Raw genomic sequence first — 12,048 nt, 5'->3', positions numbered from 1 at the left:
CACCTAGCATCATCATTATCATTTGGGGGCATACATAGCAGAGCAAACCGAACGAGATAGCAGATTGTAAAGAAACACACATCTCGACAGGGATATATTGTTCACACATTTTTGTGGTACGAGTAACGAAAATTGTATGTAAATTGCGTTCGATTATAAGTGTACTAGCTGCTATCCCCCAAACCTCCCAACCCTTCAAAAAGGGTCCACGTTCCACCACGCGATTCTATGTGTACAGGAGTAAAACCACTGTTCGGGATGCAATGATTAGATGATTTGACTATGGAATCTCCTAAAAGAACGAGTTTAGTGATTTTTGTCTAAAAAAAAACAAGATGATGCGCAGGAGTGCACGATGATCAGACCTCAGAGATGCTGCAATAGACGACACAAACAAAAGAAGTGAAGGAAAAGCGAACAAAAAACTGCCCTTGATTGATCATAAAAAAAACAGAAATGAAAGGAGCAAAATGCACAGAACAGCAGCAGCAGCGCAGTGGTTGCAATTATAGGCAAAACAAATTTAGCTAAAAGGGGAATAGGACCGCGAGCGGCGAATACGATCATGAGATAAGCTGGTGTGAACAAGGAGAGAGAGAGACACAGATAAAGAGTGGAACAAGAGGACATAGAGAAACAAGCAAATGAGAAAGGATAACCAACAGAGGAATGATACAGAGTGAAACGGATCAAACAAGAATGGATAAGCAAATTGATAAAATTGCTGGATTGGTGCAAACACAAACCCCTCACAAACGCACACACGCACGACACGTGTGCACACAAGAATGAAAGATGTTTTGATACTAAAACGTGAGAGGTAAGAAATGAGATATAAAAAAAGAAAAGCACATTTTACAAGAGCATTAGCTATCATCCAAATGTTAGTGAATTGGCGGACACTATTTTCGTTGATCTGAAAAGCTACTCACATGTAAATTTAACGTTTTCTGTTACGCCGCGAAGAACACCTATTGCGCACTAAAAAGGAGTGTAATTTAGTAGTGGCTGCTGGAGTATGATTGCATTTTGACTCTTTTTATCAGAAGCTCCCTTAAGTTAATCTTTCGAATGCTCTCATTCTGCAACATGCTGCAACATTGAACCTGAGCAGCTGGCGATACTCTATGTAATTGCGTATCCAGGGTGATACATGGATAGCATCAACGAAATGAAAAGATCATAGGAACATAGTGGAGCAGTAACTAATGTGATCTTAACAACCACTGTGGTCACAACAGGTGTGCATGACTGCGTGTGTGCGTTTGTGTCTATGTATGGAAGGGGCTGAAGTGGTGAAGCACAGTAAAAATGGAGACACAATAGTCGCTTCACAACAATCGGAGCAAATGAATCGAGTAACCTATGAAAAGAATGCAAAAGAACGAACGCAGAGAGCGAAAGATAAAACACACTCACACACAACTATAAATAATGCATTATAAATATTAAACTAATAATAATTTGAACATACATATAAATACTATGATACTATCAAAATAAATAAATTTTCTGTAATATTGAAGAAATAATAATGGAACGGGTGTATGTGTAGCTTTATTTGAAACTCCCACTCCTTCCTATGATGACCGAATCTATAGCTACAAAGATATATGATTTTGTTGGTGCGTTAAAGACTTTTACCATATTTCTATAATAGAAATTATCTTCTATTCGACAAAAATCTATTCGCTACGCTTTTTCTACTACGCTTTTTGGCTGATTATCAGTAGGTAACGAATTCAGTTATCCATATCACGGAAAGAATAGTACCTCGCTAGGATCTGTAACGATATTTTTGAATCGACGAGTCCACAGGGCATATAATGAGCGTTTAACACAGATACTCGACCTTTACAAAGGTCAGACCAGGCATATTATTTCAAGCGCGTTTAGTTTGATTTGTTTATAAACCAATCTAAAACACCGCATTTTCATTCATTTTTACGGGTAGTTTATTAACGAAAAAAAGAATAAAACACCATGGAGTACCTTACTGGATTATCGCAGAAGGAAAACGTTCGTGCCGCGTGTAAAAAGTGCGGCTTTCCGGGACACCTTACCTACCAATGCCGGAATTATCTGACGGTAAGTGAACACCTCTGGCTTCTAGTTCTGGATCACCGCACTAAACAACGGCCTACCGCACAGGTTGATCCGCAAAGTCGAACGGTTGTACCGGGACAACAGCGTCCCGGCAGTGAATCCCCGGAGCAAGATTATCTCACACCGCTACAGGAATTACGTCGTGAGGAGGAGGAGCTCGAGAAGCGACGAGAGGAAGAGGCTGAAAAGCGTGAACGCGAACGCAGACCCACGAAGGACGAGGAAACTCGCGGGCGCCACCGACATGGGCTGAAAAAGAAGAAAAGAAAGAAGGGTACCAACAAACACCGTTCCCGGTCGCGGTCCAGAAGTAGTAGCAGTAGTAGCAGCAGTAGCTCCGACGATGACGACGATTCCGATAGTAGCAGCAGCAGCAGCAGCAGCAGCAGCGAGGACGAACGGAAGCGTAGTAAAAAACGTGACAAGAAAAGAGCCAAAAAGAAGCACAAAAAGACGAAGAAAAGCTACAAACACCACAGCCACAGCAAGAAGACGAAGCGCCGGCATCGCACTAGTTCGGACCATTGATGACTAGATGGGCGCAGGCCCGATCTCAGGAGTAGAAACTAACGTGGATCTCCTCATTGCATTGGAATAAATGATAATACTTGACGTACTTTATGCAGATTGGACTTGGTTAAGGCACCAGGAAGAAGCGAGGGACGCGAAGGTTATTTGAAGAAAATTTTGGAGCTGGACAGATTGTACTGCAGCAGCTGAAACTCGTGCTGGATGGCGTTCAGTCGCTTCCGCGTGAGGGCCACCGTGGGTAGCATTTTCTCCTCCGCACTGTCCGATGGTTGCTGCAACAGGTGCGTCGTCTGCTGGTTTATTTTCGCCATCTCACGGGTGTGTTTGGCACGCACCTCCTTGAACCAGTGCAGCGAATTGAAGGCCGTTGTTTGGTTTAGCAGCGTCAGCAGATATGAAAGACCTGTAATGGCAAAATGTAATGAGTTAGAAAGGAAGACGAAAGGCAATGATCCAAATAAGCGTGTTTTGGTCATTACCCATCACGAAACCATCATCGGTCGGCAGAAAGGTTCCATGACGATCCTTTTTCGCGATCGTTTCCTTCGCTTTCAGCATCGCCTCGACGTAGCTGATCGTCAGCGGTGGTATGATCAGGTAGAACAGCTCGAGATGCGCAAAACTATCGGCTGGTGCGTTTGCCGGAGTTTCTGTCCCGTTAACGGAAGCACGTCTGCGACGTCGCAATCCTTCGAAAGCATTAATCAGCAGACGGAAGAATTCGTTCTCTAGTCGCCAGTTACCCCGAACGGTTGCTACATCCTGCCGCCATATACCGATCGCGGGTGCCTCGTCCTGCGCAGGCTCATCATCGTTATCCTTAGACGACCTCACCGGTGGAGAAAGAAACTCGGCTGCTCCCGTGCACTCGTGCAATGCGCCCGAGTGAAGCAATCGAACGAAGGCCATCGCGTTACCTTAGAAGAGAAACGGCGAGACCGGGGACACATGTCATTGCAAGTTTTTCAACAATTGAACATGCTGATAGCTTACCGATGTGGCAGATCAGTTTGCGGAACAGATCAATGTACGATTCACCGTCATCGGAGAGACCTAGCTGACGGATGCGCCGGTTAAAAGCGAGTGCCCGTTCGTAGGTATAACCAACGGTGTTCGCAGTCGTAGCTGTTCCTTCAGCCGTTTCGCTATTGGCCAGCAGCTTTTTGGCATCTGCGACTAGGCGCGACTGTATCTGCTCGTCGTACAGGAAATGTGAGAACGTAAACAGCTTCTGGCGCAGGAACTGGAATGCATAGTTAACCTACGAAGGAGAGACAAAACAGTAGGCGTTAGGTAGTTGAAGTGGATAGGTAGTTGAAGTAGGAGCTGGCTCGAATGTATCTTACCACCGTGCTGATGATACCGGGTCCGTGACGTTTGATGGAGTTTGCAATATGCTCAATTTTGACGACGTTCACTACGCCGCCGGGACCTGTTCCTGCACCAGCACCCGTACCGCCGCTACCACTACGGCCCTGCTGACGTTCGATGAACAACTGACCGTGCAGATCATAACCATACGAAGCGATAAACGACTCAAAGTCCTCCATCAACGCCAGGATGTCGTCATCCTGACCGTGGCCCCGTGGACCGCGCCTATCTTCGGCCGTTGTTCTTGGCAGCTGATCGTCTACCAAACGGACGCCATACTTACGATCAACGATCGTGCGCATCTCACGATAGATGCGCCACTCGGAGGGTGAGATTGTCGATAGCGTGTAGAACACGTCGCTCAGATGCTGACCAACGGCATGGCGTGCACTGAACCATTCCTCCTTACGTTCGCCCATTACCACCTCGAGCAGTAGCTTCGTGCGCAGAAACCCGAACACTAGGCGCTGCGCATGGTCACCACCACCGCTGGCCGCATCATTGGGATCCCGGAATGGATCGAACGGTTCGATCTGCTGACATTTGCCATGGAAATCCCACCGGATGAACGTTTCGATCCGATTGCTCATCGGCACCACGTTCGTGGGTGAAGCCAACCGGTCGCTCAGTGCACTGCCAGCGAACCGTAGCAACCGGGTGGCCACATTCGAACGGCTGCATTCCGTTTCCCAGTCGATGAGCATTGTTAGACGATCGAGCAATGAGCAAACCTTACGGTACGCATCGTCCGATAGGGGTAGCAGCAGCAGAGCCGAAGATGACGAACCACCACCAGCATCTCCGTGGCAAAGGGCTACGGTTAGCCGAGCTAATCCAACTCGGTCCGGAGTAGCCGGCCCGTGGAGACACTTCTCTAGCACATCGATCGTGGCAAGTTTCTCTAGCCATAGTGATCCACTGGCGGTCGATTTGGTTTCCTTCGCTTCGCGGAGCAATTTTTTCTGGGGGGAAATAAGGGGACAAAGGGAAAATATTATTAGTTCCCATTTCTTTGTGCTTCAAATGAATTGCGTATGATTCCAAATTTTGTAGAAATTCTCGGATACAACCTGAGCGTATGAGATGCTCTGTGCGACTAGGTTTAGTAGAATTTCATTTGTCTACTGTACGTTTCCACGTCTACTTAGATCATCGAACGAACGCTTTTGTTATGTGTTTACCTTAGCACTACTGATGATGATGTAGATCTTGTGCTGCTGATGCTGCACGATAAACTGCAGACAGGGAACGATGATCGATCGTCGCGTAGAACACAACAAAAAATCCACCACCATCCTGTGATGCAGTATGAGCCGGTCGGTTTGATCCGACGGCCGTTCACCGTAAAGAGAGTACAGCGCCCGCAGAATGTACTCCATGTCGCGTACTAGGCGGATACCTTCGAGCAAAAGATTGCATTTCATCCTAAGGGATTCGAGCGTGAAGTTGGCCGCTTCGGATGATTCCGATCCCGAAGCGCCCGTAGATGAGTATGCACGGAAGCGGAGTTGAACGTGGGCCTCGATTAGCCAACTGCTGGCGTGCAAACAGAGCATAGCGGCCGATGCAGACTTCTCAAGCTGCTGCAGCTGGCTATCACGTGCCTTTCGGTAGTCGAATGTTGCCGTCGCGATCGGTGTACTGACGGGGGTTGGAGCGGAGCTAGCATCGAAATCGCGCAACAACTTATGGCCCTGCTCCCGCACGAACTCATCCGGTAACCAGGGAAAGTTGTCTTCCAGTGGAATCAAGGGGAACTAGAAAACCAAACCAGTACAGATGAAAATACCGTTCAAACCACAGAAGACCCACAACGTTATTACCTTTAGATTCAGCTCGACCAGGTTCTTCATCATGCGCTGCTCGATCGGAAGAAACAGGTGGAGGGCAAAGTTAAGGAGCAAGTTCACCCCAATGACACCGTTCGTTTGTTCAAAATCGACGCCAGTAGTTGCGTTCCGGAGATTCGCTATGAGTGCAGTTAGTCGACGCTTCAGAAACCGAATGAACCGATCGCTGAATGCTTCCCCCGAGCAGACGGGATCAAATTTCGTTTTCACCTTGTAGAGCGCCTCGAGGATGCGCTTAAGACCGGTCGTTTCGGGCACGGTCTCATCGCCGATCCAAAAGCCAAGCGACTGGCAGATCGAAAGCAGATCGCGGAAACCTGCCTTACTTTGGGAACGTTGATTGATCGCCGGTGTGCATAGCTTCGCACTGAAGGCTCTCCAGTGAGCAACAAGCGATGTCTTCCGCAGAATGTGATCCAGCTCGTGAGCGGCCCGTAATAGTTTGCCCAGGTAATCGAAGAGATACTGGAAGTGCGAGTTCGATGCAGTTCGATTGGGAGTTGGCGTGACCGGATAGTATCAATTTACTCACCTCCATATCTAACGACGGTGGACACTTGCCATCAAGACCGTTCTTTTTGGAGGGCCGTGCCTTTGTGCCCCGTCCGTATGCAGCTTCCTCATCGAAGAAGGCGCCGATTTGGCGCAGCAGCAGCACACCGACATCACGCAACCGTTCGAAGTGACACTGGACCGTGGCCATTAAATCGATGTTTTGCGCTATCCATTGCAAGGGAAGCCGAGAGTCACCATGTTCACCGCGGATCCGTTCGGTGCGCTCGTAGATCGTCCGCGCAAGCGATCGGATTTCCCACTGCAAACAATCAATCTCCCGGCACAGCTGGGCGAAGGTCGCGAGTATTTTGTTCAGAGGCACGCTGCTTCCGGCAGTACTTGTGCCGATGGGTGTCGTTTTGGTTCCGTGCGTACCATGACTGCTTTCGATCATACGGGCCGTCGGTAGTTTCTCATCACCGCAAGGATACTCCAACCGCACGATACTGGGAATGGGTGCAGGTCCGGGCGTTCCGAGTTGCAGCCGACTCAGCGTCTGATCGTACTCTTTCAGAAAGTGGCCGTACTCCTTGATTTGTGCGGCACAGATTTGACCTAGATGGGAGAACAAAAAGGTCCTTCGAAGTGTTCCGAGCGTGAAGTTAACCTATCAGGCACCGTTCCACTTACTTGACGAAACGAGGGATTCCATGTTGTAGCCTTTCAGTCGTAATTTCTAGGGTTTCATTGCGGAAGCTCACTCCAGCTGATAAGGAAAACATGAATCATTTTGTCTTTTGTTTTGCTCCAGCTCTTCGAGAGGTGAGTATGGTGAACTGTGGTAAGAAATTTTTAAATTGAATTTCAACGTTTATCGTACGTAAAATACGTTATCTTCTTTTTCGCGTCGATATTGAAAAATTGTTTCATTGAATATGTTTCTCAAAGTCTTTAGAAATGTGGAATCAAATATTACTTCTTACAATCATTTAGATTTCACATTCATCTAGTTTCATTTACAAGCACCTCTCCTTCGTTCGACCGACGCTGGCCATAGCAACGGTTGTGAGGGAATAATCTAAACAAAACACTTCCTTTTTGACTCAGAGGAAAAAGTAGGACCTCAATCCAGTAGTCGGCTAAAGTGTGGCAAGGACGAGTGTGTGACCGAGTCGGGCTCCCTTCGGCGACCATGTGAATTCAGCCGGACAATGGGAACAATATTCGCGAAATGCTGCAAAACGCCCAACAGTAACAGCGAGTGAGCCTGAAATAGGGTTGAGTGACCCGGAAGAGTCGATTTAACTACGTTCTCCCTTTTCCTTGCAGTGATGCACTCACTATTCTGGTGCTGGGCATAGAAAGTGCAGGGAAAACTGAAGTCGCTTTGAAAATTTGCCACCGAAAGCGAGGAGATCATGGACCCACCAAAGGATGCCACCTGTACGAGACTGCGATCGGTAAGACACGCGTTCTATACGGCAGTAGTACATGCCTTCCGCCAGATCGCAGTATGTCTGGTATCGTTAACTTGCTAACTCCTCCACTTGTGCGCATGCAGCTGATAGCGATATTAAGCTGATTGAAATCGGCGGTGGATCGGATCTGCGGGATATTTGGAAGTATTATTTTCTAGATGTACGACACGCTACGCTAAATGACATCATTTCGTTGCTGCTAAACGAGGATACCCTTTGTTTGTCTTTGCTAGGCTCTAGCTGTAATCTTTGTAATCGATGCTTCCTCTATAAACGCCATCTGTGAATCGTACAAAATATTTCAAAACCTGATATCGCACGAGTTCCTGGTCGGTAAACCGTTCCTCATCTTGGCCAACAAGCAGGATCTACCGGAGTCGGTCGATTGTATCGATATTTGCGAGTATTTGGATGTGGAATACCTTGCCAATCGGTACCGCTGTCCATGCCTGGTAGAAGCGAGCGGTTGTTGGGGCGATTCCGCCGATGAATCGAACGAGTACGACGGATTGAGCTACGGTGTTCAGTGGCTGGTGAAAACCGTACTCGCGCACCGCCAGTTTATCATGAATCGCATCAATTTCCACAAGCATCTGATTGGACTGGAACGCAGAGAGTCGGATAGGGGGCAACAACTGAAACGACCACGCACGGCAGGACGATTAAGGCGTCGAAAATCGGAAAAAGCTGGTCGCCCAAAAACGGCTCCGTCTTCTCAGCTGGCATGGTTGCAGCAGAACGATAATAATTATCTGATCAAACGTAACAGCGTTATCTCCGTGAAAAGTATTCCTAGCAGTAGCAGCACCCAGACGAAGACATCGACCGAGCCAACGATTAATTCAATCTCCAAACCTCCGACCACCGACGATGGTCTGTCCGTGGTCGATGAAGGAGTAGAAACTAGTCGTAGTAATAGCGTTGTCGGTCGGTTCGAACCCACCTTACACGAGGCTACTAATTCCATGGCTACTGCAGAGCGTCCGTCGATTTCTACTACACGGAAGGAGGAAATGACTTTGGAAGACTTGTCGCTATCATTTTCTGTAAATGAGATAAACGGTAAAGCGATAGAAATAAGCTAATTGTAACCGTGCATGTGCCAAATACTTAATATTTTGAATGTGCAATTTGTTTAATAAACGTTTGCTTCCCCTTTTCGGTAAGATAATCGAGAGAAACGCATTCAAAAGAGGTTTTATTCCGGATATCGTGTCGATCGACGATCCATCGATGGACACGCGTGTCCTTGTGTTTCAAAATTGAAGCCGGCTGGAGTAGGATTTTCGCTCGCACTTTTCGCTCTCTTTTCGCTTTTTCACAGGGAAACACGAAGTGAAACCTGGCAACCCTGGAAAAGTGTTGTTTTGGCTTTGAGGTTAGAGTTCCCAAGTTCAGAACTTGCTGCAAAATAGTGAAAAATTTAACATTTTTGAACTATATTTCGTGTGCAATAAGAACTGAACTCTAGTCGTGGTTCTTGAACAGATAGCATAATAACACGATGAGACTGTCCGTGATAAATTTCTTCAAGAAAAGTGTAAATGGCCACATCTTCCGCGGTAAACATCGGCTGGTGAAACGAGTAACGCCGCGCTCAACCGCTTCACTGATCCGGGAGTACGAGCAAACGGAGGCAAACATGAAATTACTGCTTTATCCGTACCTCTCGAGGGTGAGTGACGGAACCATCGGCGGCAAGCGGCCATCCCGAAAGGAGTTTTCATTCTAATCGAGGGTTTTCTTGCAGGAGCAATCGAGCGGGCACGCGAAGGAACTGGGCAAAAAGGAACAAATTGTGGCCCGATGGCGTGAAGAGCAGCTGAAAATGAAACCTCACGTAACGATCGCCGAACGGTTGGCGCATCTCGAGGTGAAGAACGTGTGGGATTAGACGGCTAAGCTGCCACCCTTTCGGATAGAATCATTGTAAATGAGACAAGAATATAAATAGTAGCACAATAAGGATTTATTGAACGCCTAGCGTTTCTATTAACAATGCACTTAAATATGTTGTGGTGGTTGTGTTGTGTTACGCGCGTTCGTGCGCGTCGATGAGTGTGTCATACACAAACGGTAACGATGGCAACGTGCCCGAACAGAGCCCCCGGTCCGGGCGAGCGTTAAACCGTCGTTGGTCCGGTCAGGTCGGTGGTCCATCCGAACGGATTCGTCGTGATGTCGCTTTTGTTTAATACTTTTCCTTGCGATGAAAACTCGGCAAACTGGGCCACGATGGGATCACGCTGACACGAGGCCATCGCTATGACGCGGCCCGCTTTACCGATATAGAACGCCACAAACTTCAACGCCTCCAGATCGCCATCGACGATAACTTCCTCAGGCGTTCCGTAGCCACAGTAGCGGAACGATTTTCCGAACAATACCGTCCAGAAGAATGGTACGGTCTGCAATGGCGTGGCCTTACCGACCATGTTGAGCGCCGCAATACGCCCATGATACTGCGCCAGTGGATAGTGACCGATCGTTGCCGGTCGACCTTCGTTCGAGAGAACAGGTGAATTAGCGACGTCACCACCAGCGTACACACCCTGCATCTCCGTTTCCAGATGCTGATCGGTGTTAATGGAACCGTTTCGGTTGAGCGGAATGCCCGACTCGGCTAGGAACTCGGTGTACAACGTTGAGCCAACACCGAAGATACAAATGTCCGCATCCAGCAACGTTCCATCGACCAGTTCCACCTGTTTCACGGCACCGGCTTCACCTTCGATGCACCGTTTGATGCCCGAATTCATCACAAACTCGACACCCTTCTCGCGGAACAGATCCATCACACGCTGGCCGATAGCATCCCCGAACGATTCCTTCAGCGGGACGGCACCACGACCGATCACCGTCACTCGTGCCACCTTTCCCACGCAGTATGCGGCGGCCTCAAGTCCGATAAAACTGGTTCCCAGGATGACGACCTGCTTTTCGGGGCTCAACTCTCCGTTAACGGATTTCGCATCGTCCACTGTTCGCAAGACGGCAACGTTGCGCAAATTAGCACCTTCTATCGGAGGACGCCGAGGGTTCGAGCCCGTCGCGATGTACACCTTGTCGTACTTTATCTTGTACCCGTTGTCGAGCGTCAGCTCCTTGCCGGTCGAGTCCAGCTTCGTAACGGCCGTACCGAGCAGCAGCTCGATATCGCTTCCATCGTAGAAGGCCTGCGTTCTTAGCAACACCTTTTCTACGCTCAGATCCATCGTTTTGCTCACCTTAATGCGATCGTACGGTAAATAGGGTTCCTTGTTAATCATTACCACGCGTCCTGTGAACCCTTCCTGGCGCAACGTTTCCGCACAAGTCGCACCGGAAGGACCTCCGCCGATCACGACAAACGTACGTTCGTCACTGGCCGATCCACGGCGTGCCATCAGTCGCGTTCGCTTGTTGGTGGCCAGTTCGGAACGTTTCGCCCGGACGCGTACCTCGCCCCCTTCACCGACGGTCACGCGGTAGCACGGTAGCGAATCCATACCGGGAAAATCCTCGATATCTCCCGTTTCCACATTGAAGCAGGCACCGTGCCACGGGCAACGAACACGACCATCGCCGAGGGCTCCCGTCACCAGCATAGCTCCGTAGTGCGAACATTTGTTGCCTATCGCGGTCAGTTTACCGCGCTGGCGGACCAACAGGACCTTGCCCTCTCCTAACTCGCACTGCTTCATCTGGTTTTCGCCGATGTCCGCATCCTGGCAAACGACGTCCTCGATGTACTCGTCATCGCTAGACGTACCAGCACCACCGTTCGCTGTGGTCGCTGAGGTTACCTTCGAGGCTGCGAGATAGAACGAAAGAAACAATAAACACTCGATATTAGAGCAGCGACACACACACAAAAACCCAATTGCCGCAGGTTGGCACCGGAACGGCCGGAACCGAAAAACCTCTATTTTGCACTAACTCGCCGTACCGAGATATGAAATCATTATGTGACGCAAGTGTCGCACCGCACCGGACAGTAGAGAAAACACGTTCGAACTGTTCGAAGGAAACGGAATTTCTGAAGCTAGAGCTAGGGTTTAACCCGTTTTACTCCATCAATCATCCGCGTGCGTACACTGCTGGCCTTCTGTGGTAGGCTGACTAATGGTCGAACGGTTCGTTGCTAAGGAAACAACACATTGTCATCACAGGTCCAGCACGCACACCAGGCCCGATGTCACCCACCATGCAGCAACAGCTGTGCGGCGGTCTCGGAT

General features: G+C 48.8%; 5 protein-coding genes across 7 annotated transcripts in view; 3 read left to right on the top strand and 2 right to left on the bottom strand.

The window, feature by feature from the left end:
• The first annotated feature begins 1,932 nt into the window (after positions 1-1,932).
• LOC125948007 (protein SREK1IP1) lies at positions 1,933-2,756 on the top strand. Its single transcript, XM_049673634.1, has 2 exons — positions 1,933-2,088; positions 2,152-2,756. Exons 1-2 carry the CDS (start codon positions 1,984-1,986, stop codon positions 2,632-2,634), a joined length of 588 nt encoding a protein of 195 aa, XP_049529591.1. The 5' UTR covers positions 1,933-1,983; the 3' UTR covers positions 2,635-2,756.
• Positions 2,696-7,144, bottom strand: LOC125947904 (WASH complex subunit 4). The gene is made up of 8 exons (XM_049673432.1): positions 7,044-7,144; positions 6,391-6,968; positions 5,832-6,323; positions 5,190-5,765; positions 3,984-4,970; positions 3,631-3,898; positions 3,117-3,554; positions 2,696-3,040 (listed from the first exon to the last, which is right to left on the bottom strand). The coding sequence occupies exons 1-8, from the start codon at positions 7,063-7,065 to the stop codon at positions 2,778-2,780; spliced, it is 3,624 nt and encodes a 1,207-aa protein (XP_049529389.1). The 5' UTR covers positions 7,066-7,144; the 3' UTR covers positions 2,696-2,777.
• Positions 7,145-7,521: 377 nt separating this feature from the next.
• LOC125947972 (ADP-ribosylation factor-like protein 13B) lies at positions 7,522-8,916 on the top strand. The gene is made up of 4 exons (XM_049673584.1): positions 7,522-7,614; positions 7,683-7,813; positions 7,915-7,991; positions 8,065-8,916. The coding sequence occupies exons 1-4, from the start codon at positions 7,565-7,567 to the stop codon at positions 8,914-8,916; spliced, it is 1,110 nt and encodes a 369-aa protein (XP_049529541.1). The 5' UTR covers positions 7,522-7,564.
• Positions 8,917-9,209: 293 nt separating this feature from the next.
• On the top strand, positions 9,210-9,847 carry LOC125948017 (ribosomal protein 63, mitochondrial). The gene is made up of 2 exons (XM_049673644.1): positions 9,210-9,506; positions 9,582-9,847. The coding sequence occupies exons 1-2, from the start codon at positions 9,336-9,338 to the stop codon at positions 9,723-9,725; spliced, it is 315 nt and encodes a 104-aa protein (XP_049529601.1). The 5' UTR covers positions 9,210-9,335; the 3' UTR covers positions 9,726-9,847.
• Positions 9,848-9,921: 74 nt separating this feature from the next.
• The window catches only part of LOC125947930 (apoptosis-inducing factor 3-like), a 5,545-nt gene continuing 3,418 nt past the window's right edge, over positions 9,922-12,048 (bottom strand). For 2 of the 3 annotated variants that reach the window (XM_049673492.1, XM_049673493.1), the window contains exon 2: positions 9,922-11,624. In XM_049673492.1, the coding sequence (XP_049529449.1) occupies positions 9,955-11,624 (1,670 nt within the window). In that variant the 3' untranslated portion in view covers positions 9,922-9,954. Of the gene's footprint in view, positions 11,625-11,759; positions 12,045-12,048 lie in introns of those variants that run through there. The other variant, XM_049673494.1, reaches the window with a different exon arrangement.

This window comes from Anopheles darlingi, chromosome 2, assembly GCF_943734745.1.
Source record: "Anopheles darlingi chromosome 2, idAnoDarlMG_H_01, whole genome shotgun sequence".
Classification (NCBI taxonomy): domain Eukaryota; kingdom Metazoa; phylum Arthropoda; class Insecta; order Diptera; family Culicidae; genus Anopheles; species Anopheles darlingi.
The sequence above is the reverse complement of the archived record's forward strand: the minus strand, read 5'-3'. Positions and strand labels throughout refer to the sequence as shown.